At 43.0% G+C, this 22,076-nt stretch overlaps 3 protein-coding genes across 4 annotated transcripts in view; all 3 read right to left on the bottom strand.

Annotated features, from left to right (window-relative positions):
* The window catches only part of PCDHB4 (protocadherin beta 4), a 212,976-nt gene that overhangs the window by 166,892 nt on the left and 24,008 nt on the right, over positions 1 to 22,076 (bottom strand). Inside the window, exon 2 of one of the 2 annotated variants that reach the window (XM_054249866.2) lies at positions 9,410 to 9,539. The exons of the other annotated variant lie outside the window; for it this stretch is intronic. Coding sequence (XP_054105841.2) covers positions 9,505 to 9,539 — 35 coding nt within the window. The 3' untranslated portion in view covers positions 9,410 to 9,504. Of the gene's footprint in view, positions 1 to 9,409; positions 9,540 to 22,076 lie in introns of those variants that run through there. 2 annotated transcript variants of the gene reach the window in all.
* On the bottom strand, positions 9,410 to 12,668 carry LOC100410526 (protocadherin beta-17). Its single transcript, XM_035286682.3, has one exon. It carries the CDS (start codon positions 12,476 to 12,478, stop codon positions 10,085 to 10,087), a length of 2,394 nt encoding a protein of 797 aa, XP_035142573.3. The 5' UTR covers positions 12,479 to 12,668; the 3' UTR covers positions 9,410 to 10,084.
* Positions 14,652 to 18,086, bottom strand: PCDHB6 (protocadherin beta 6). Its single transcript, XM_054249891.2, has one exon. The coding sequence runs from the start codon at positions 17,880 to 17,882 to the stop codon at positions 15,498 to 15,500; it is 2,385 nt and encodes a 794-aa protein (XP_054105866.2). The 5' UTR covers positions 17,883 to 18,086; the 3' UTR covers positions 14,652 to 15,497.

The raw sequence follows: 22,076 nt of genomic DNA, 5'->3' as shown, positions 1-22,076 counted from the left end.
CGGGACGCCAGCACAGCTGTTTTGACTGGTGCGGCCGCTTCGGCCGGCGCCACAGTGCAGCGGCACTCCGCAACACTCCACATGAAACACACTGGTCCGGGTGCTCTGTTAAACTGGCAATCTGAGATTTCAGAGGGCAGATTAGCGTATCTATCTGATTAAATGGGACTTGGACAGTGAGCCAGATCAGGAGATTCCTGGGAAGTGGCGTTTGAGCCAGTGCAGTGGGTCGCTGCATGGGAAATCACACAGATCCCGGTGCCCTAACAGCAGGCGACTGAAACACCTGGGAGAGAGCCAACCGTTCAACTTAAAAAAAAAAAAAAGGCACTCTGAGGCACGGAGCCAGGTGAGCAGGCTCGGTGGGTTTCACCCCCACAGGGACAAACAAAACGGCGATTCAAAACGCTCCAGGTGGAGAGTTTCACTGCGGGCACAGCTGAACCCAGGATGGTGCAGCTCGGTGGGGGAGAAGCGTCCGCCATTACCAAGGCAATCCGCCCCTACTGAGGTACACTCCCATTGCTGATGCAGCCTGCTGTTGCCGAGGCAACCCGCCATAACAGAGAGACTCCGTTGCAGGGCAGAGCCCGTGGCAGCAGGGTGGAGAGCAGAGACCGGAGACTGTGGCTGCAGGGCAGAGCCCACAGCAACAGGGTGGACCCCACGCCAGCAGGGCGGAGCCTCGGCAGGCAAATAGTGACTAGACTGCCTTCTAGCTGGGCAGGATAGTGCAACAGACACTCATAAAGAAAGCCCTAACATCCCGAGACAGAGCATCTGAGAAAAAAAGGGGGTTTTATGAGTTCTGCTGCAGCAGACTTAAATGTACCAGCCAAACAGCCCTGAATGAACAATGGAGGTCACAGCTCAGCACTTGAGCTCCTATAAAGTACAGACCATCTTCTCAAGCAGCTCCCTGACCCCTGTATATCCAAAGAGTCACCTCAAAAAGGACTGATCAGACTGACATTTGGCGGGCATCATTCTGGAACAAAGATGGCTGAAGAAGAAATTGGTAGCATCCCTCATTGTTCTGCAGCTGCTACAGGTGTACCCCAGAGAAGCAAGGCCTGGAGTGGACCTCAGCAGTCATACAGCAGAGGGGCTAGACTGGTAGAAGGAAAACCAAGTAACAGAAATACTTCATCATCAACAATCTGGGCGTCCACTCAGAGACCCAATTGAAAACTCAGCACCTACTCAGACAACAGGTGGATAAATCCACAAAGATGGGAAGAAACCAGTGCAAAAAGGAGGAAAACGCCCAAAACCAGAACACCTCGCCTCCTACAAAAGACCAAGACTCCTCACCAGCAAGGGAACAAAGCTCGATGGAGAATGACTGTGACGAAATAACGGAATTAGACTTCAGAAGGTGGGTAATGAGAAACTTCTGTGAGCTAAAAGAACATGTTGTAAATCAATGCAAAGAAATTAAGAACCTTGAAAAAAGATTTGAAAAAAGATTCGAGGAAATGATAACAACAATGGATAACTTAGAGAGGAATATGAATGAATTGAAGGAGCTGAAAAACACAACATGAGAACTTCGCGAAGCATGCACAAGTTTCAACAGCTGAATTGACCAAGCAGAAGAAAGAATATCAGAAATCAAAGATCAACTCAATGAAATGAAACCAGATAATACAAGAACCAAGTAGAAATATTAGTTAGGAGATTGAAGCTCTCGCTGGATGCACGGAGAGGGTGAGTCGGGGACACATTTCCAGATGGATCTTAGTTGCCCACAGAACGGGGAAATTCCCAGGTATAAAAGAGATGCAGGACGCCAGGCAGAGGTCTTGGCTGCTGTAGCCGGCAGCCGGTGTGGCTGTGGCCCGCGCCGGAGCACAGAGGTGCTCCACAGCGCTCCATACAAAAGTGCACTGTTACGGGTGCCCTGTTGAACCGACAAACTGAGACCTGAGAGGGCTGAACTTGAGACTGAATGGGACTTGGACAGTGAGCTAGCCCAGGAAATCCCAGGGACACAGCGTTTGGGGTAGTGCAGTGCGACAAACAAAACGGCGATTCCAAACACTCCCGGTGAGGAGGTTTTCTTAAAGCGCAGCTCCGTGGGGGAGGGGCGTCTGCCATTACCGAGGCAATCAGCCACTACTGAGGTACACGTCCATTGCTGACGCAGCCTGCCATTGCCGAGGCAACCTGGTACAACAGAGAGACCCCACCGCAGGGCGTAGCCCATGGCAACAGGGCAGAGACCGCAGCCGAAGGACAGAGCCTGCAGCAAGAGGGCGAGCCTCACACCAGCAGGGCGGAGCCCCGGCAGGCAAATAGTGACTAGACTGCCTCCTAGCTGGGCAGGACAGTGAGGCGGACACTCACAAGGAAAGCCCCGACCCCCACCCCAGACAGAGCATCTGAGAAAAAAAGGGTTTTTTTATGAGTTATGTTGCAGCAGAATTAAACATAGCAGCCTAACAGCCCTGAATGAACAACAGAGCTCACAGCTCAGCACTTGAGCTCCTAAAAAGTACAGACTGTCTCCTCAAGCAACTCCCTGACCCCTCTATATCCAAAAGACTGACATCTGGCAGGCATCATTCTGGGACAAAGATAGCAGAAAAAGAAACTGGTAGCATCCCTCACTGTTCCGCAGCTGCTATAGGTGCACCCCAGACAAGCAGGGTCTGGAGTGGACCTCAGCAGTTGTACAGTGAAGGGGCTAGGCTGGTAGAAGGAAAACCAAGTAACAGAAATACTTCATCATCAACAATCTGGGTGTCCACTCAGAGACCCAATCGAAAAGTCAGCAACTACACAGATGACAGGTGGATAAATCGACAAAGATGGGAAGAAACCAGCGCAAAAAGGAGGAAAACACCCGAAACCAGAACACCTTGCTGCCTAGAAAGGACCAAAACTCCTCATCAGCAAGGGAACAAAGCTGGATGCGGAATGACCGTGACAAAATGATGGAATTAGACTTCAGAAGGTGGATAATGAGAAACTTTTGTGAGCTAAAAGAACATGTTTTAAATCAATGCAAAGAAACCAAGAACCTTGAAAAAAGATTTGAGGAAATGATAACAAGAATGGATAACTTAGAGAGGAATATGAATGAATTAAAGGAGCTGAGAAACACAATACAAGAACTTCACAAAGCATGCACAAGTTTCAATAGCCAAATTGACCAAGCAGAAGAAAGAATATCAGAAGTTGAAGATCAACTCAATGAAATAAAACGAGAAACCAAGATCAGAGAAAAAAGCGCAAAAAGGAATGAACAAAGTCTCCAAGAAATGTGGGACTATGTGAAGAGACCTAACCTACGTTTGATAGGCATACAAGAATGTGACGAAGAGAATGAATCCAAGCTGGAAAATACTCTTCAGGACATTATCCAGGAAAATTTCCCCCACCTAGCAAGACAGGCCAACACTCAATTGCAGGAAATACAGAGAACACCACAAAGATATTCCGCAAGAAGAGCAACCTCAAGGCACATAATCGTCAGATTCAACAAAGTTGAAATAAAGGAGAAAATACTAAGGGCAGCCAGAGAGAAAGGTCGGGTCACCCACAAAGGGAAGCCCATCAGACTCATAGCAGATCTCTCGGCAGAAACTCTACAAGCCAGAAGAGAGTGGGGGCCAATATTCAACATCCTTAAAGAAAAGAACTTTCAACCCAGAATTTCATATCCAGCCAAACTGAGCTTCAGAAGTGAAGGAAAAATAAAATCCTTTGTGAACAAGCAAGTACTCAGAGATTTTGTCACCAGCAGGCCTGCTTTACAAGAGCTTTTGAAAGAGGCACTACACATAAAAAGGAACAACCAGTACCAGCCATTCCAAAATCACACTAAATGCTAAAGAGCATCAACATAATGAAGAATCTACAACAACTAACAGGCAAAACAGCCAGCTAGCATCAAAATGGCAGTATCAAATTCACACATAACAATATTAACCCTAAATGTAAATGGACTAAATGCACCAATCAAAAGACACAGACTGGCAAATTGGATAAAAATCCAAAACCCATCAGAGTGCTGTATCCAGGAAACCCATCTCACATGCAAGGATACACAAAGGCTCAAAATAAAGGGATGGAGGAAGATTTACCAAGCAAATGCAGAGCAAAAAAAAGCAGGAGTTGCAATTCTCATCTCTGATAAAATAGACTTTAAAGCAACAAAGATCAAAAGAGACAAAGAAGGCCATTACATAATGGTAAAAGGACCGATACAACAAGAAGAGCTAACGATCCTAAACATATGTGGACCCAATACAGAAGCACCCAGATACATAAGGCAAGTTCTTAATGACTTACAAAGAGACTTAGACTCCCAAACAATTATACTGGGAGACTTGAACACTCCACTGTCAATATTAGACAGATCAACCAGACAGAAAATCAACGGGGATATCCAGGGCTTGAACTCAGACCTGGAGCAAGCAAACCTGATAGACATTTACAGAACTCTCCACCCCAAATCCACAGAATATACATTCTTCTCAGCACCACATCACACCTACTCTAAAATTGACCACATAATTGGAAGTAAAGCACTGCTCAGCAAATGCAAAACAACTGAAATCATAACAAACAGCCTCTCAGACCATAGTGCAATCAAGTTAGAACTCAGAATTCAGAAACCAACCCAGAACCACACAGCTTCATGGAAACTGAACAACTGGCTCTTGAATGTTGACTGGATAAACAATGAAATGAAGGCAGAAATAAAGAAGTTCTTTGAAACCAATGAGAATGAAGACACAACGTGTCAGAATCTCTGGGACACATTTAAAGCAGTCTCTAGAGGAAAGTATATAGCAGTAAGTGCCCATATGAGAAGAATGGAGAGATCCAAAATTGACACCCTATCATCAAAATTGAAAGAGCTAGAGGAGCAAGATCAAAAAAACTCAAAACCCAGCAGAAGACAAGAAATAACTAAGATCAGAGCTGAACTGAAGGAGATTGAGACAAGAAAAATCCTCCAAAAAATCAATAAATCCAAGAGTTGGTTTTTTGAAAAGATCAACAAAATAGACAGACCCCACTAGCCAGATTGATTAAAAAGAAAAGAGAGAACAACCAAATAGATGCAATAAAAAAAGATAAAGGGGAAATCACCACAGATTCCACAGAAATTCAAACCATCATCAGAGAATATTACAAACAACTCTATGCACATAAACTAGTAAACCTGGAAGAAATGGATAAATTCCTGGACTCCTGTGTCCTCCCAAGCCTAAACCAGGAGGAAGCTGAAAATATGAATAGACCAATAACAAGGGCAGAAGTCGAGGCAGCAATTAAGAGCCTACCACACAAAAAAAGCTCAGGTCCAGATGGGTTCACAGCCGAATTCTACCAGACACACAAAGAGGAGCTGGTACCATTTCTTCTGAAACTATTTCAAATAATAAAAAAAAAAAGGAATCCTTCCCAAATCATTCTATGAGACCAATATCATCCTGATACCAAAACCCGGCAGAGACCCAACGAGAAAAGAAAACTTCAGGCCAATATCCATGATGCACATGGATGCAAAAATCTTCAATAAAATATTGGCAAGCCGATTGCAACAGCAAATCAAAAAACTTATCATCATGATCAAGTAGGATTCATCCCGGGGATGCAAGGCTGGTTCAACATATGCAAGTCTATAAACGTAATTCACCACATAAACAGAACCAAAAACAAAAACCACATGATTATCTCAATTGATGCAGAGAAGGCATTTGACAAAATTCAACAGCCCTTTGTGCTAAAAACCCTCAATAAACTCGGTATCGATGAAATGTATCTCAAAGTAATAAAAGCTATTTATGACAAACCAACAGCAAATATCATACTTAATGGGCAAAAACTGGAAGCATTCCCTTTGAAATCCAGCACTAGACAAGGATGCCCTCTGTCACCACTCCTATTCAATATAGTACTGGAAGTTCTAGCCACAGCAATCAGGCAAGAAAAAGAAATAAAGTGTATTCAAATAGGAAAGGTGGAAGCCAAATTGTCTCTATTTGCAGACGACATGATAGTATACCTAGAAGACCCCATGGCCTCAGCCCAAAAACTCCTGAAACTGATGAGCAACTTCAGCAAAGTCTCAGGATATAAAATCAATGTGCAAAAATCACAAGCATTCCTCTACACCAATAACAGACTTAAAGAGAGCTAAATCAAGAACGAACTGCCATTCACAATTGCTACAAAAAGAATAAAATACCTTGGAATACAACTCACAAGTAACATAAGGGACCTCTTCAAGGAAAACTACAAACCACTGCTGAACGAAATCAGAGAGGACACAAACAGATGGAGAAACATCTCATGTTCATGGTTAGGAAGAATTAATATCATGAAAATGGCTATACTGCCCAAAGTAATTTACAGAATCAATGCTATTCCTATCAAGCTACTATTGACTTTCTTCACAGAACTGGAAAAAACCACCATGAACTTCATATGGAACCAAAAGAGAGCCCGCATAGCCAAGTCAATTCTAAGCAAAAAGAACACAGTGGGGGGCATCACACTACCGGATTTCAAACTATACTACAAGGCTACAGTAATCAAAACAGCATGGTACTGGTACCAAAACAGAGATATAGACCAATGGAACAAAACAGAGGCATTGGAGGCAACACAACATATGTACAACATACAATCTTTGATAAACCTGACAAAAACAAGCAATGGGGAAAGGATTCCCTGTTTAATAAATGGTGTTGGGAAAACTGGCTAGCCATGTGCAGAAAGCAGAAACTGGACCCCTTCCTGACACCTTACACTAAAATTAACTCCAGATGGATTAAAGACTTGAACATAAGACCTGGCACCACAAAAACCCTAGAAGAAAATCTCGGCAAAACCATTCAGGACACAGGAGTAGGCAAGGACTTCATGACCAAAACACCAAAAGCATTGGCAACAAAAGCCAAAATAGACAAATGGGACCTACTCAAACTCCACAGCTTCTGCACAGCAAAAGAAACAGTCACTAGAGTGAATCGGCAACCAACAGAATGGGAAAAAATGTTTGCAGTCTACCCATCTGACAAAGGGCTGATATCCAGAATTTACAAAGAACTCAAACAGATTTACAGGAAAAAAACAAACAAGCCCATTCAAAAATGGGCAAAGGATATGAACAGACACTTTACAAAAGAAGACATACATGAGGCCAACAAACATATGAAAAAATGCTCATTATCACTGGTCATTAGAGAGATGCAAATCAAAACTACATTGAGATACCATCTCACGCCAGTTAGAATGGTGATCATTAAAAAATCTGGAGACAGCAAATGCTGGAGAGGATGTGGAGAAATAGGAACACTTTTCCACTGTTGGTGGGAGTGTAAATTAGTTCAACCATTGTGGAAGACAGTGTGGCGATTCCTCAAGGCCTTAGAAATAGAAATTCCATTTGACCCAGCAATCCCATTACTGGGTATATATCCAAAGGACTATAAATCATTCTACTATAAGGACACATGCACATGAATGTTCATTGTAGCACTGTTTACAATAGCAAATACCTGGAACCAACCCAAATGCCCATCGATGAAGGCTGGATTGGGAAAATGTGGCACATATACACCATGGAATATTATGCAACAATCAAAAATGATGAGTTTGTGTCCTTTGTAGGGACATGGATGAATCTGGAGAACATCATTCTCAGCAAACTGACACAAGAACAGAAAACCAAACACCGCATATTCTCACTCATAGGTGGGTGATGAAAAAAGACAACACATGGACACAGGGAGGGGAGCATCACACACTGCGGTCCATTGCGGGGACTAGGGGAGGGACAGCTGTGGGTAGGGACATTGGAGAGGGATAATATGGGGAGAAATGCCAGATATAGGTGACAGGGTTGGAGGCAGCAAACCACATTGCCATGTATGTACCTATGTAACAATTCTGCATGATCTGCACATGTACCCCAGCATCTAAAGTACAATAAAAAATATATTTAAAAAATAAATAAAAAGTAAAACAAAAGAAAGAAAGAAGAGAAAGGGTATAAATGTTTACTTGCTCAATTTTAAGCAGACAGTTCGGTAATGCTAATGTCTTAATATGCATCTAATATTGCTTTTTAACCTTCATAGGAACCACTTATCAAAGCTAAAGCAAGTTCTATAGTTTCACACTTCGTTTTATTATATGCAATCTGATCAACTTAATCACAAGCTATCAATTATAGATCCATTTTATAAAATTATTTTCATCTATTACTTTATTTTTGTATGCATTTATTTAAATATTTTAGAACAATGTTGACTTAATGAAATTATTTCTGATGGTGGAATAATGATGTTTATTTGCTTTCTTTTTTGTACTTACTGTATGTTTGAATTATATGACCATATTATATTTTATTTTATTTATTTTTATTTTGTTTGAGACAGAGTGTATCTTTGTCATGTGGGCTGGAGTGCAGTGGCATGACCTCGGCTCTCCACAAACTCCACCTCCCAGGCACAAGGGATTCTCTTGCCTCAACTGCCCAAGTACCTGGGATTACAGGCACTCACCACATGCCTGGATAATTTTTGTATTTTTAGTAGAGTTGGGGTTTCACCATGTTGGCCAGGCTGGTCTCGAACTCCTGTCCTCAGATGATCTGCCCACATCAGCCTCTCAAAGTGCTAGGATTACAGATGTGAGCCACTGCACCCAACCGCTATCTATTATTTTAAAAGAAGGAGAATAATTATTTACTGAGGGATCTGTGGGGATTGCTCCCGTGTGAGGCCCCTAGGAAATGGGCCTCACCATATGGTGAGCTTGAGCCTGGACGCAGATCCCCAGTTGCGGGAGTCAAGCTGAGGGAAAGCAGGAACCAAGAAAGGGACGATGCTCTTCAAAATAATTAACAGACATTACTTTATGGATATGAGGACTTGAGAGGCATTGTGTCCACTTTCAGCTCCTTATGGTTTATTGTTTCATTGTGTTCATTTTGGACCCTTGTTACATTCATTGTAAAATATTAACTTAAGTATATACTGGGCGTAACTTACTGGGCATAACTTACTTACTGTAACTTACTGGGTGTAACTTACTTACCTTGACTTATTAGTTGTAACCTACTTACTGGGTGTAACCTACTTACTGGACTGGACGTAACTTACTTACAGGGCATAAGTTACTTACTGGGCGTAACTTACTCAGTGGGCTTAACTTGCTTACCTTGTGACTTAACTCAAGTATTTTGATCTGATGTACACAACATTAAGCAGAAAAATATATAATGGAACCTATTGCAAAAATAAAATTGCTGCATGAACATAGCTCATGTGGCCCTCCAGACCTTGCTCTTTTCTTTCTCCTTTTTTCCGGCATGCGCTCTCTTCCAGGTTTGGGACCCTCGCTGGATGAGATTCCCGGGTTCACATTCAGTTCACAACAATTTACATACCAAAGCTATTTATTATTTTAAAAAAGTAATCGCAAGTCAACCAACCTTTTTTCTATTATTCTTTCACGTAACAGAAGTTAAGTCCTTTAGAATAACAGCTGATGGTCTATAAATATCAATTCTGAAAGAAAACATTCAAGAAAGAAAACATCATCTAGGTAAAATATTGATTCATTTGAGGAAAGTAGTGTTTTTGAAAACACAATAGAAATGCAACAATTTACAGGATTGCTAAACTTTTTGCATAAATGAAAATTGTTTTCTAAACTAAATGTTGTCATTTACAATAGAGTTAGAGTCATGCTGATGACAATCAGAAAGTTTCAAATACCATTCTCTTAATCATAACATATCAACGAACGAGTTCAAATATTGGGAACAAGAAAACACCTGTGAGTTCCAAAATCTGACTAAACAACAACCACCCTAGGAAACACCATTTCTCTGCTCTGCGATTGTGTGAACAAGCTATAACTAAGATAGTTGACAACAATCACAAGAAAAACTAGAGGGAATGGGAAATAGTCCAGCAGATAGAAATAGCTACAAATATGACAGCCGTTATTAACGTGTGAATATTTGGGTCTATGTAAATGAGAGAATTGGGAACTTATAGATCATTCAGTGAATTCTATGATGTATCATGACGTGTTGTCTGTTGGATTCCTAATTGAACCCAAAACGATTCCTGGAGTTGGAATTTGTCTCGCTGTCCCTACCACCAGTCCCTTCACCCAGGAAGTTGGGAAGTATCGGCTTAAGAAACTTGAACTGGCTCTCAGAGCTTTCTGCCACGTAAACTTCATACTGATAATTCTGGGACAGGGTCCCGGTGCCGCTCACGTCCACCAGATGCCCTGGAAAGGGACCCTCGGTCACCGAGCAGCCACCCACAGAGGCCGCCCTGCTCCTCCTGCACAGCCGCACCGCCACGAACAGGAGCACCGAGAACAGGAAGAGCGACGACACCGAGGCCAACGCCACCACCAGGTAGATGGTGAGCGAGTCGGCCTGGGCCTGGGCCGGGGCCGCCTCCGGGAGCGGCAGGTAGGGCTGGGAGAAGCCGTCCACCAGGAGCACGTGCAGCGTGGCGGTGGCCGAGCGCGAAGGCTCGCCATTGTCCTTGACCAGCACCAGCAGCCTGTGCTTGGCCGCGTCGCGCTCGCTCAGCAGCCTGGCGGTGCGCACCTCGCCATTGTGCGCCCACACGCCGAACAGCCCGGGCTCCGTGGCCTTGAGCAGCTGGAACGACAGCCAGGCGTTCTGGCCCGAGTCGCCGTCCACCGCCACCACCTTGGTCACCAGGTAGCCCGGCTCGGCCGCCCGGGGCACCAGCTCGGTGCAGGGCGCGGAGCCGTTCTGCAGCGGGTACAGCACGAAGGGCGAGTTGTCGTTGGCGTCCAGCACCAGCACGCGCACCAGCGCCTCGCTGCTCAGCGCCGGGGAGCCGCGGTCTGTGGCGCCCACGCGGAACTCGAACGCCTGCAGGGCCTCGTAGTCCAGCGACCGGAGGGCGAACAGGTGTCCGTTGTCCGCGTTGATGGAGACCAGGTAGGCGAGGGCCAGGTGCGGGTCCTGGGGCGGCAGCAGCGAGTAGGTGACCTGGGCGTTGGTGCCTGAGTCTCTGTCTGTGGCGCTGACGGTGCCGATGTGCAGGGCGGGGCTGTTGTTCTCGCGGACGAAGAGGGTGTAGGAGGTTTGAGTGAAGGCGGGGGCGTTGTCATTGACGTCGGAGACCCGCACGGTTATGCTGTGCTCGGTTTTCAGCCTGGGTGTCCCCAAGTCTGTGACAGTGATGGTGATGTTGTACTCGGCCCTGCGCTCTCTGTCTAGTGCTCCTTCTGTTAACAAGGTGTAGAAATTTTCTACGGTAGGTTTTAGAAGGAAAGGAAGATGGTCTTGGATGGAACACATTATTTTTCCGTTGTTCCCGGAGTCCGGATCCGAAATTCCGAAAACAGCGACCACAGTTTCTGGGGAGTTTTCTGGAATATCACTGATGAGTAAGGACATGGTCAGTTCCGGGGCGTTGTCGTTTATATCCATCACTTCTATGACTACGGTGCATTTTTCTGAAAGACCCCCGCCGTCTGAGGCCTCAACTTCCACATGGTACGATTGAATTTCCTCAAAATCCAACACCTTTTTTAATCTAATTTCTCCTGTGATTGAGTTTATTTCAAAAGCCTGAATGATTTGATTTGAGTATTGGAAAAATGAGTAGGAGAGCTCCCCGTGGGTCCCAGCATCTAAATCTGTAGCAGAGACAGTAACGACAAGGGAACCTATAGGGGTGTTCTCTGGGACCTGCACCTCGTAGAGCCGCTGAGCAAATTCAGGGGCGTTGTCATTGATATCTACAATCACTATGAGAACCTGGGAAGTCCCAGTTCTGGGCGGTGACCCACCATCCAGCGCTGTGAGGGTTAACCTGAGCTGGGGCTGCTCCTCGCGGTCCAGCGCTTGGTCCAGCACTAGCTCTGGGTATTTCTTGCCGTCGCTGTGATTGCGAGTGAAAAGGTGGAAATAGGAGTTGGTGCTAATTGTGTAGTTCTGAACTGTGTTGCTACCTACGTCCAAATCTTGAGCTATTTTCAAAGGAAATGAAGTCCCTGGATGGCTGCCTTCAGAGATTTTCAGGAGTATTTCATTTTCCAAGAATTCTGGGGCATGGTCATTTACATCTTGGAGCTGTAGTTCACCTTGAATAAACTGTACCGGATTTTTCAGTAACACCTGGAAATGCAGTATACATGGATCTGTGTCACCGCACAACTCCTCCCTGTCCAATTTTTCTTTCAGGAGCAAATTCCCACTCTTCCGTTCGAGCTGCAAATACTGTTTGTTTCCTTTGGAAAGAATCCGGGCGCCCCTCTCGGCCAGCTCCCCTACACCCAGCCCCAGATCTTTTGCTAGGTTGGCCACAAAAGAGCCGCTGTCCCTCTCTTCTAGGACTGAATAGTTAATGGTAGCGCTGCCCGCCTCCCACAGTAGTAATAAGAAAAAAATGGCAGTCACTTGCCTTTTCTCTGGCGCTTTGGGGAGCCGCGTCTCCATCATTTCTCAGGATCCAAAAGTATTTAGTCACAAAATAATTGCTTTACAGCCAACTCGGCTATCTTGATTTAGTTATGTTTAACATTGACCGACATGGCTGCCTCTTGGAAACCTTCTATCCCCAGTAGTGAAAAAATGTTTCCTTTTCGAGCTGCCAGAAAACCCGCACAGCTTTTTAGGAGACACTGATGCTGCCGTTTTTTCACTCTCTTAGCCTGCAGCGCCACCAAGCGTTCTGCTTTACAACTTCAGGTAATTTTCATTTCAAAGTACACTGTAATATTGTAATAGCTAAAATATATAGCAGGCCTTTTAGGTCATAGCCTGTTATATACTCCCTTTTCCCCCACCTATTATGAGATCTTGTTCAGGTAGCTAACAATAGTTGTGACAGCAAAAGTAATGTCTGTATCTATATTCATCTTCCTTATAAAGGTGCAAGTTCAGTACACAAAACTGCTCCAGGCAGATTCATTTATTAACAAGTATTTACCTGTAGGGACAGTCATGTAGCTTCTTGGGATAATATAATAAATGAAACATAAAAATTCTTGGTTTTGGGAAATTTACATTCTATTACAAAAATACTCATTTTTTCTATTGTACTGGAAGAAATTACGAACTTTCATCAAAACCTAGTTCCACTCTCAAATTGTAATGTGCCTGTAACTCCTGAAAGAAAATAAAAATATTATTTCTTGTTAGTCTCTGGTCTACACAACCATTGGGGATTTCGTGTTTTGAGATATGGTCTCACTCTGTCACTCAGGCTGGAGTGCAGTGGCTACAGTCCTGGCACACTGCAACCTGTAACTCCCAGGTTCCAGCCATTCTCCTGACTAGCCCCCTGAGAAGCTAGGACTACAGGCTCACACCACCATGCCTCCTGAGAAGCTGGGACTACAGGCACGTGCCACCATGCCTGGCTAATTTTTGTAGTTTTAGAAGATACGACGCTCACCATATTGGCCAGGCTGGTTTCGAACTCCTGACCTCAAGTGATCCACCCACCTTGGCTTCCTAAAGTGCTGGGATTACAGGTGTGAGCTACCATACTGGACCACCTTTTGGTATTTTTTTCCTTCATAAATTCATTATGTGCAATGCCCAGTGAAGTTTCAAGTTTAGAGAAAATGGCAATTTATTTTATTAAAAATCAATATAGGCCAGGTAAGGTGGCTCACACCTGTAATCCCAGCACTTTGGGAGGCCGAGGTGGGCAGATCACTTGAGGCCAGGAGCTCAAGACCAGCCTGGCCGGTATGGTGAAACCACAAGGCATGCACCTGTAGTCCCAGCTACTTGAGAGGCTGAGGCAGAAGAGTCACTTGAACCCTGGAGGTGGAGGTTGCAGTGAGTCAGGATCATGCCACTGCACTCCAGCCTGGGTGGCAGAGCAAGACTCCATCTCAAAAAAAAAAAATCAATATAAGCTCAGAATCTAGGCAATATTTTTTTTACAGTCATAAAGAATACAACAAAGTTGACAAAGTCAAAAATACACTTTCTGGGGAAGGTATTGACCTATCTGCATTGGACAGGACAGCACCCCCGTACATTCCCCATGATTAAGGAGATGGGGATATTGGAAAATATGACAGCTCCAACTAAAGCCGAGTGACTGGAGTGAGAAAAATGGAGGAAGAGGTCTCACCAAAGAAGAGTGATATTCTAAGGAGAAGAGGGTATATTTCTGAGAATACAAAACAGTAAATGTTTGCCACACTCACCGCCAATAAAGTTGGTATTCATCCATGACAGTGAGTTCACTTATCTGGACACAAAACACTGTCAAATATAATTTAGGTCAGCCCAGTTCCACTTCAATTAAAAATAAAAATAAAATAATCACTGAATTGCCATTTTAATATACATTGCTTGCCTTTGATATAAAGTTGAAAGAGGGATTTTTACATGAAATATCACAAATACAACTGACACAAATAAGACTATGGGCTAAACTGTGAAGGTATATGGTACTATGGTTAATACAGGCAAATGATGCTACACAACACTATAAGGGAAAATCTGATGTTACCGAATAACCTGCCACTAATACCCTACTTAGATCTTGGCAGATATCAAATATCTTCAGAAAGTGAGAGGAGAAGTTTGGCAAATATAATTTCAAAGCTTTTAAATTTTCAAATTGTTAGACAAAGATGAAGACAAAATGTGCTGTTAAGTATTTTATTTTCTATAATGGTATGTACGGTGAGTAAAGAGTGAAGAGTGTTTTCTATTTTGAAGGAAAGCAAGAGTGATTTGAGTAGGGAGTGATGTTTCATACTTTCACTCATTGGCAAGGATATTTTATTGTAAAGAGGATACTAGCATTTCTCCATTTGTAGATACTATAGTTTTTTAAAAACAATATTAGTTACATTATTAGTTAGTAACATTCAGCAAATATTTATTAAGCACTTATCATTGGCATGATTTTTTTAAAGACCATTAGGTTCTTACAAGAGGCTCACAAACTGACTTGACCCTTCAGTAAAGTTTATATTATCAGAAAATATGAATTGATCATTATGGGATACTGAAATACTCATAGGTATGAATGGCTACCTTAGTGTTATAGCTATTATTAGTTCTTATTTTTAGTGTTACACACTGCAGGAGTTACCACAAAATGAGACATTGGAAGATTAAATAATATGAAATGCTCACATATTATAAACTGTCCTACATAGCAATAGTGAAACAACTCTTACCAATAGCTAGAAATACAATTTTACTTAAGGATTTAGAATACATTACTTTGTGGGGGAGAGGAGGAAGAATAGACAATTTCAAAAAATTTTAATTATGCAAATAAAAATTTACTTTCTGTTCATATTGTCAAATACCCTCCAGCGAAGTAATAAACTACTAAGCATGAACAGGAAATACTAAGATACCCACTATCTTCATTAAAAATTTCAACCTAAAGAATAGAGGTAAAATAAGCAAGAAACAGACCATCAATAACATGTAACTTTAAGTTAAAATAGTAAAATTTAGTAAAATAATCCCACACTTAACTGAATGGGAAGCTATTCCGAAAGGTGGGGGTTTCTTCTATTTCTCTCTCAGTGCCCTGAGGAGAGAAGTTGGGGATAATCGGCTTCAGGAACTTGAACTCACTTGTCGCGGAGCCTCCCGTCAGACACACCTCGTACTGGTAGCTCTGGGACAGGGTCCCGGTGCCGCTCACGTCCACCAGATGCCCTGGAAAGGGACCCTCGGTCACCGAGCAGCCACCCACAGAGGCCGCCCTGCTCCTCCTGCACAGCCGCACCGCCACGAACAGGAGCACCGAGAACAGGAAGAGCGACGACACCGAGGCCAACGCCACCACCAGGTAGACGGTGAGCGAGTCAGCCTGGGCCTGGGCCGGGGCCGCCTCCGGGAGCGGCAGGTAGGGCTGGGAGAAGCCGTCCACCAGGAGCACGTGCAGCGTGGCGGTGGCCGAGCGCGGAGGCTCGCCATTGTCCTTGACCAGCACCAGCAGCCTGTGCTTGGCCGCGTCGCGCTCGCTCAGCAGCCTGGCGGTGCGCACCTCGCCATTGTGCGCCCACACGCCGAACAGCCCGGGCTCCGTGGCCTTGAGCAGCTGGAACGACAGCCAGGCGTTCTGGCCCGAGTCGCCGTCCACCGCCACCACCTTGGTCACCAGGTAGCCCGGCTCGGCCACCCGGGGCACCAGCTCGGTGCAGGGCGCGGAGCCGTTCTGCAGCGGGTACAGCACGAAGGGCGAGTTGTCGTTGGCGTCCAGCACCAGCACGCGCACCAGCGCCTCGCTGCTCAGCGCCGGGGAGCCGCGGTCTGTGGCGCCCACGCGGAACTCGAACGCCTGCAGGGCCTCGTAGTCCAGCGACCGGAGGGCGAACAGGTGTCCGTTGTCCGCGTTGATGGAGACCAGGGAGGCGAGGGGCAGGTGCGGGTCCTGGGGCTGCAGCAGCGAGTAGGTGACCTGGGCGTTGGTGCCTGAGTCTCTGTCTGTGGCGCTGACGGTGCCGATGTGCAGGGCCGGGCTGTTGTTCTCGCGGACGAAGAGGGTGTAGGAGGTTTGAGTGAAGGCGGGGGCGTTGTCATTGACGTCGGAGACCCGCACGGTTATGCTGTGCTCGGTTTTAAGCCTGGGTGTCCCCAAGTCTGTGACGATGATAATGATGTTGTACTCGGCTCTGGTCTCTCTATCCAGCGCGCCTTCTGTTACTATGGTGTAGAAATTCTCCATGGAAGGTCTTAGTAGAAAGGGAAGATTGTTTTCTATTGAACAAATAACCTGTTGGTTATGTCCAGAGTCTGCATCTGAAACACTGAAAACTGCCACTATGATCTCTGGCAAGTTTTCTGGGATGGGGCTGATGAGGAACGACATGGTCAATTCAGGGGCGTTGTCATTCACGTCCAGGACCCTGACGACTAAAGAGCATTTTCCTGTTAGGCCTCCGCCATCTGTCGCCTCAACATCCACGTCATATGACTGAACTTCCTCAAAATCCAAAGCCTTTCTCAGCCGAATTTCTCCTGTGATTGCGTTTATTTCGAATGGTTGGTTGACATCATCGTCTTGAAACAGGGCGTAAGATACCTCCCCAAACGATCCTGCATCTAAATCTCTGGCTGAGACGGTAATAATTAGAGAGCCCAGGGGGTTGTTCTCAGGGACTTGCGCTTCATAGAGCTCCTGAGCAAACTCGGGGACGTTGTCATTGATGTCCAAAACCTGGATCTGAATCTCAGAGGTCCCTGACCTGGGCGGAGACCCGCCATCCAGCGCGGTGAGCGTTAGCCTGAGTCGGGGCTGCTCCTCGCGGTCCAGCGGTTTGTTCAGCACCAGCTCCGGGAACTTCCTGCCTTCGCTGCGATTCCGGGTGAGAACATGGAAGTGAGGGTTGGAGCTGATTGTGTAGCTCTGAAGGCCGTTGCTGCCAGTGTCTAAATCATGTGCCATTTTTAAAGGAAATATCTTTCCAGGCGTAGTAATTTCTGATATTTTCAGGAGCATTTTTCCGGCAGAGAATTCCGGGGCGTGGTCATTTATATCTCTGACTAGCAAGGAAGCCTGAAAAAACTGCAAGGGATTTTCCAGTAACACTTGGAAAGGTAGCACACACGGCTCAGTGGGGCCACACAGCTCCTCCCGGTCCAATTTTTCATTTAGCAGTAAATCATGGGTCTGTGGATCCAGCTGCAAATGTTGTCTGTTCCCTTTGAAAACAACCCGGGCGCCTCGTGCAGCCAGCTCCCCCACCCTCAGTCCCAGATCCTTTGTCAAGTTGGCCACAAATGTGCCACTTTCTGTCTCCTCCAATACGGAATACTGAATCGCTTCAGAACCCACCTCTCCCCAAAGCACCAATAAAATGAAGAACGTCACTTGCCTTTTCTTGTTATGTGCTTTAGTTTGCTTCATGTCTATTGTTATGTCTGATTCCAGAAGAAAAATCCTTTTCAGCTCCCAATCACCACATCCCAGTCGATTCTCGGAGATGTCTTTGCTAGAAATTTTTAAATTCGTTCTTATAACTTGTCCGGCGATGACTGCCCTCCTAGACAAGTCTATCTCAGCTTTAGCTGTAAATGTGGTCTGTATTTTTACTTGGCTTCTGGGTGAAACGGAGTCCACGGAATCTGCAGAGCTTTCATCCACTCTCTTAGCCTGTACCGCCACCACGCGTCCAAACTAATAACTTCATGAGATGTTTTCAGGTCAATAGCATTTCCGAAATCTGAGTCAGTGTTTCTCAAGCTGAGTGTGTGGACCAAATGCATAAATAATTGCTTGGGAGCGTTGGTTTTTTTGTGTATGCTTTTTTTTTTTAAGCCAAGAAGTATATATGATAGATGTATCTAAGCAAAAATGTATTTAATAGAGGGACTAGAAGCAATCAAGTATTTGATAAGCATTTTAGGATTCTACTCTATTTTTGGATGGATAGAATGAGACATTGTTTTAAGAGGTTTGTGCGTTTTTTTCTAAATTTTTAAAAATCAAATTCCTCTCTTACATTATTTAATCAAGGTCCAAATTTATTACCCTGTTGTACAAACATGAGGCAATGCAGCAAGAACCACCTTCACCATCTTCTCACAGTACAAAAAAACATGTCCTATAAATATAAGGTACTGTAAAAAAGGCGAATTACATTTGAGTGAATGCTGTGGAATTCAATGATGGAATATTATGGCTATATCCATTCTCATCTCACTAGTTTCTGCTCAGATATGCTGAAAAATGTATCTCTAAATAAACTGAAAATGTATGAAATAGATTAATGCACATAGAAGAGTCAAAATATGCCAAACAATTCATTTCAGATTGATTTAGTATCTATTGAGAGATGAAATCAGTTGAGCTCAAGCAAAGTTCACTTCAGGTAAGAGCCAAGGTGAAAGAAGATTAAAAATCAGGATATTTTCAAACACATAAACTCTAGGTAAAATAAGTAAGGTTAAATAAAATCTAAACTCTGAATAGCTGAGATGGTCTTGTAGTTCAAAATTATCTCTATGTAGCCAAAAAAAACCAAAAGATTATCAGTGTGACCAGCTGCCAAATTTCACTTGATAGATGTTACTGAGAACACACTGTTCTTTGAGGATGTGAATAACAAAATGAACTTATAAGTAAAACCAACAATCATAAACATCTTGGATGGGTGTGGTTTCTTCATTGAAACAAGGCCATTATTTCCTGCTCAGTCTTAAATGCTTCCTTTTTTGAGTGGGCATTCTGAGTTCTGATTCCAGCTTAACAGCATCCGCAAAGTTTTTTATTCACTCTCTTTTCCTGAAGCACCACCAGGCATCCTCAAATATAGGTTGTTGAATTATTTTTTACTTCAAAGAAAATTTATCAACAGTACAGTATTTGCCAAATTTCATTTAGATCTTTGAAATGTCTTTGTTAACATTGACAGTTTATAGAAAGAAGATAACATCTCAAAGTACCCCAAAAAATATCAGTTGGGTCTATCAAGAAACTGCCTTTTTATAGAAAAGGGATTACATTAGATTGTTTGAGGAGAATGTGTCTCTGCTTTGCCCTCTTTTGCTTTGTTTTGATTTGCTAGAGTTGAATTAACTTTGCATTCATAAACATGTTCTCATAAGGAATCATTAACTTAAAATTTTTATTATGGAAAAATTCCAACATACGCAAAGTAAACAGATTAAGCTTCTGTACACAATCATCTTCACGTTCTGTCTTCTTTTCCTGTCTATACCTTTCTCTCCATTCTCTGCTTCCCACTCAATGATTACTTTTGCATAGTTCTTTCCTTAAGGCAATGTTTACAGAAATTGAAATGCACCAATCTTAACTGTACCATTTTAACAAATGGATCCTTGTGTGTAACTCACTTTTTTCAAGATATAGAACATTTTCATTATGCACTGGGAATCATCTTAATCATACTTTGGCAGCTCAGTTTTATTAACTGGGGAGGAAAATCTTGGTCTCATCTGGACACATGATGGAAAAGTAGACAATGTGAAAAAGCACCATACCCCATATTCTTTATGGTCATTAGTGCCAACGTGAAGTGATAGATTAATTAGGTTGATCATTACCAGTAAGCTGAAATAGTATTTTAACTGAGGAAATGTTGTAAAGTATGTTAAACTTAATTTTATGCAGTTAGCCTGTAATTGTAAGTTCAGCAGCCCTGGTCCGAAATGCTTGAGACCAAAAGTGTTTCAGATTTCAGATTTTTATTTTAGAACATTAGCATGTACATACTGGGATATGTTGGGAATGGGACCCATGTCTAAACATGAAATTCATTTAGGTTTCATATACATCTTATACGAATAGTCTGAGGTAATTTTGTGTAATGTTTGTGAACAATTTTGTGCATGAAACAAAGTTTGCATTGTGTACTTATGTGTGGAATGTTCCACTTCTGGAATCATTATATAACCTTATGGCTACTCCTGCTTTATTCATTTATTTATTGGCTCAAAAAGTTTAGGGTTTTGGAGCATTTTCTATTTTTGAAATTTTGGATTAGGAATACGCAACCTGTACGTACTGCACAGCTGACATAGCTGATTTCCATTTTATGGTTCAGTTAATCCCATTAAAATTTTAAAACATTATTCAGCTTTATCGAAAGAGAAAGATAAAGACCTTCAAGGACAAACTGATTATTTTAAAGCTCTTCTTTATTTATATGGAAAGAAAAACACAATAATGCAGGGAAAAGATAGAGATGATATATAAGCAATCACTTAAAGAAACCCAATAAATAGGAGATATGCTGCCAGAAAGTCGATAATATAAATGATTTGATACTAAATCTCATTTGAAATCTGAGATGTTTGGGCAAAACCTTTTGTCAGTATAGCTAGAAGTTCGTTATTTTATCTTATTTTTAATGTTTTCCAAATAACTAGTTCTTTGTTTCTTTATTGCTTTCTTTATTACTTTTGCTTTAAATTTTCTTGATTTCTTCTACTGTCTTCGTCATTTCCTTCCTTCTGAATGCTTTGGGTTTATTTTCCTCATCCTTTTCTAGATTCTTGAGGTAGAAGCTTGAAATTGATAAACTAGTGGGAGATGGATTCGAGAATTTTCCTCTTTTCTAATGTATGCATTAGGTGCTGTAAAGTTTTCCTCTCTGCACCGTGTTAGCTCTGTCTCATACATTTTGATGTGTTGTATTCTCATTTTCAATTTATTTTTAAATTTCCCTTGAGATCTTCTTTTTGATTTAAAGATTCTTTGGAAGTACGTTTCTTCATATCCCCCAAGTGTTTGAAGGTTTTCCTCTTATCTTTCCGTTATTTATTTTAAGTTTAATTTAGTGCTTGGAGAACCCACTCTGTATGATTTCACTATTAATTTGGTTGAGGTTGGTTTTATGGCTGAGGATGTGATTATATATGTTCTGTGAGCTTTTGAAAATAATGTCTATTCTGGTATTGTTCATTCTGGTGTATTCTGATATTGGAGTGTTCTGGTGTATTCTAGTATTTGAGTGTTTTATAAATATTAATTAGATGCTGTTGGTTGATGATATTGAGTTCTTCTGTATCTCTGCTGATTTTTTGTCTAGTTATTCTAACAGTTGTAGAAGGTCATTGAAATGTCCAACTGTAATTGTGGATTTCTCTACTTCTGTTTCTATCAGTTTTTGCTTCATACATTTTGCAGTTTTGTATATATACATTTAGGATTGAAATGTTTTCTTCTTTTATCACTCTATAATACCCCACTCTGTCTCTGATATGTTTCATGCAGTCTGATTATTTTCTTATGCTCTCATGTCTACTTTATATGACATTATGCACTCCTGCTTTATTTATTTACTTTTGAGACAGAGTTTTGCTCTTGTTGCCCAGGCTGAAGTGCAATGGCACAGTCTCGGCTCACTGCAACCCCCACCTCCCAGGTTCAAGCAATTCTCCTGCCTCAGCCTCCTGAGCAGCTGACATTACAGGTGTGTGCCACCACACCCAGCTAATTTTTAGTAGAGGCAGGGTTTTACCATGTTGGCCAGGCTGGTCTTGAACTCCTGACCTTAGGTGATCTACCCACCTTGGCCTCCCAAATTGGTGGGATTACAGGCATGAGCCACCACACTCATCTCCTGCTTTATTTTTT

This window comes from Callithrix jacchus, chromosome 2, assembly GCF_049354715.1.
Source record: "Callithrix jacchus isolate 240 chromosome 2, calJac240_pri, whole genome shotgun sequence".
Lineage (NCBI taxonomy): Eukaryota > Metazoa > Chordata > Mammalia > Primates > Cebidae > Callithrix > Callithrix jacchus.
Note: the sequence above shows the minus strand (reverse complement) of the source record. Positions and strands in the feature narration are given on the sequence as shown.

Bases quoted from the DNA above. Each gene is read 5' to 3' on its own strand.
- LOC100410526 (XM_035286682.3), bottom strand. From the start codon at position 12,478: ATGATGGAGACGCGGCTCCCCAAAGCGCCAGAGAAAAGGCAAGTGACT.
- PCDHB6 (XM_054249891.2), bottom strand. From the start codon at position 17,882: ATGAAGCAAACTAAAGCACATAACAAGAAAAGGCAAGTGACGTTCTTC.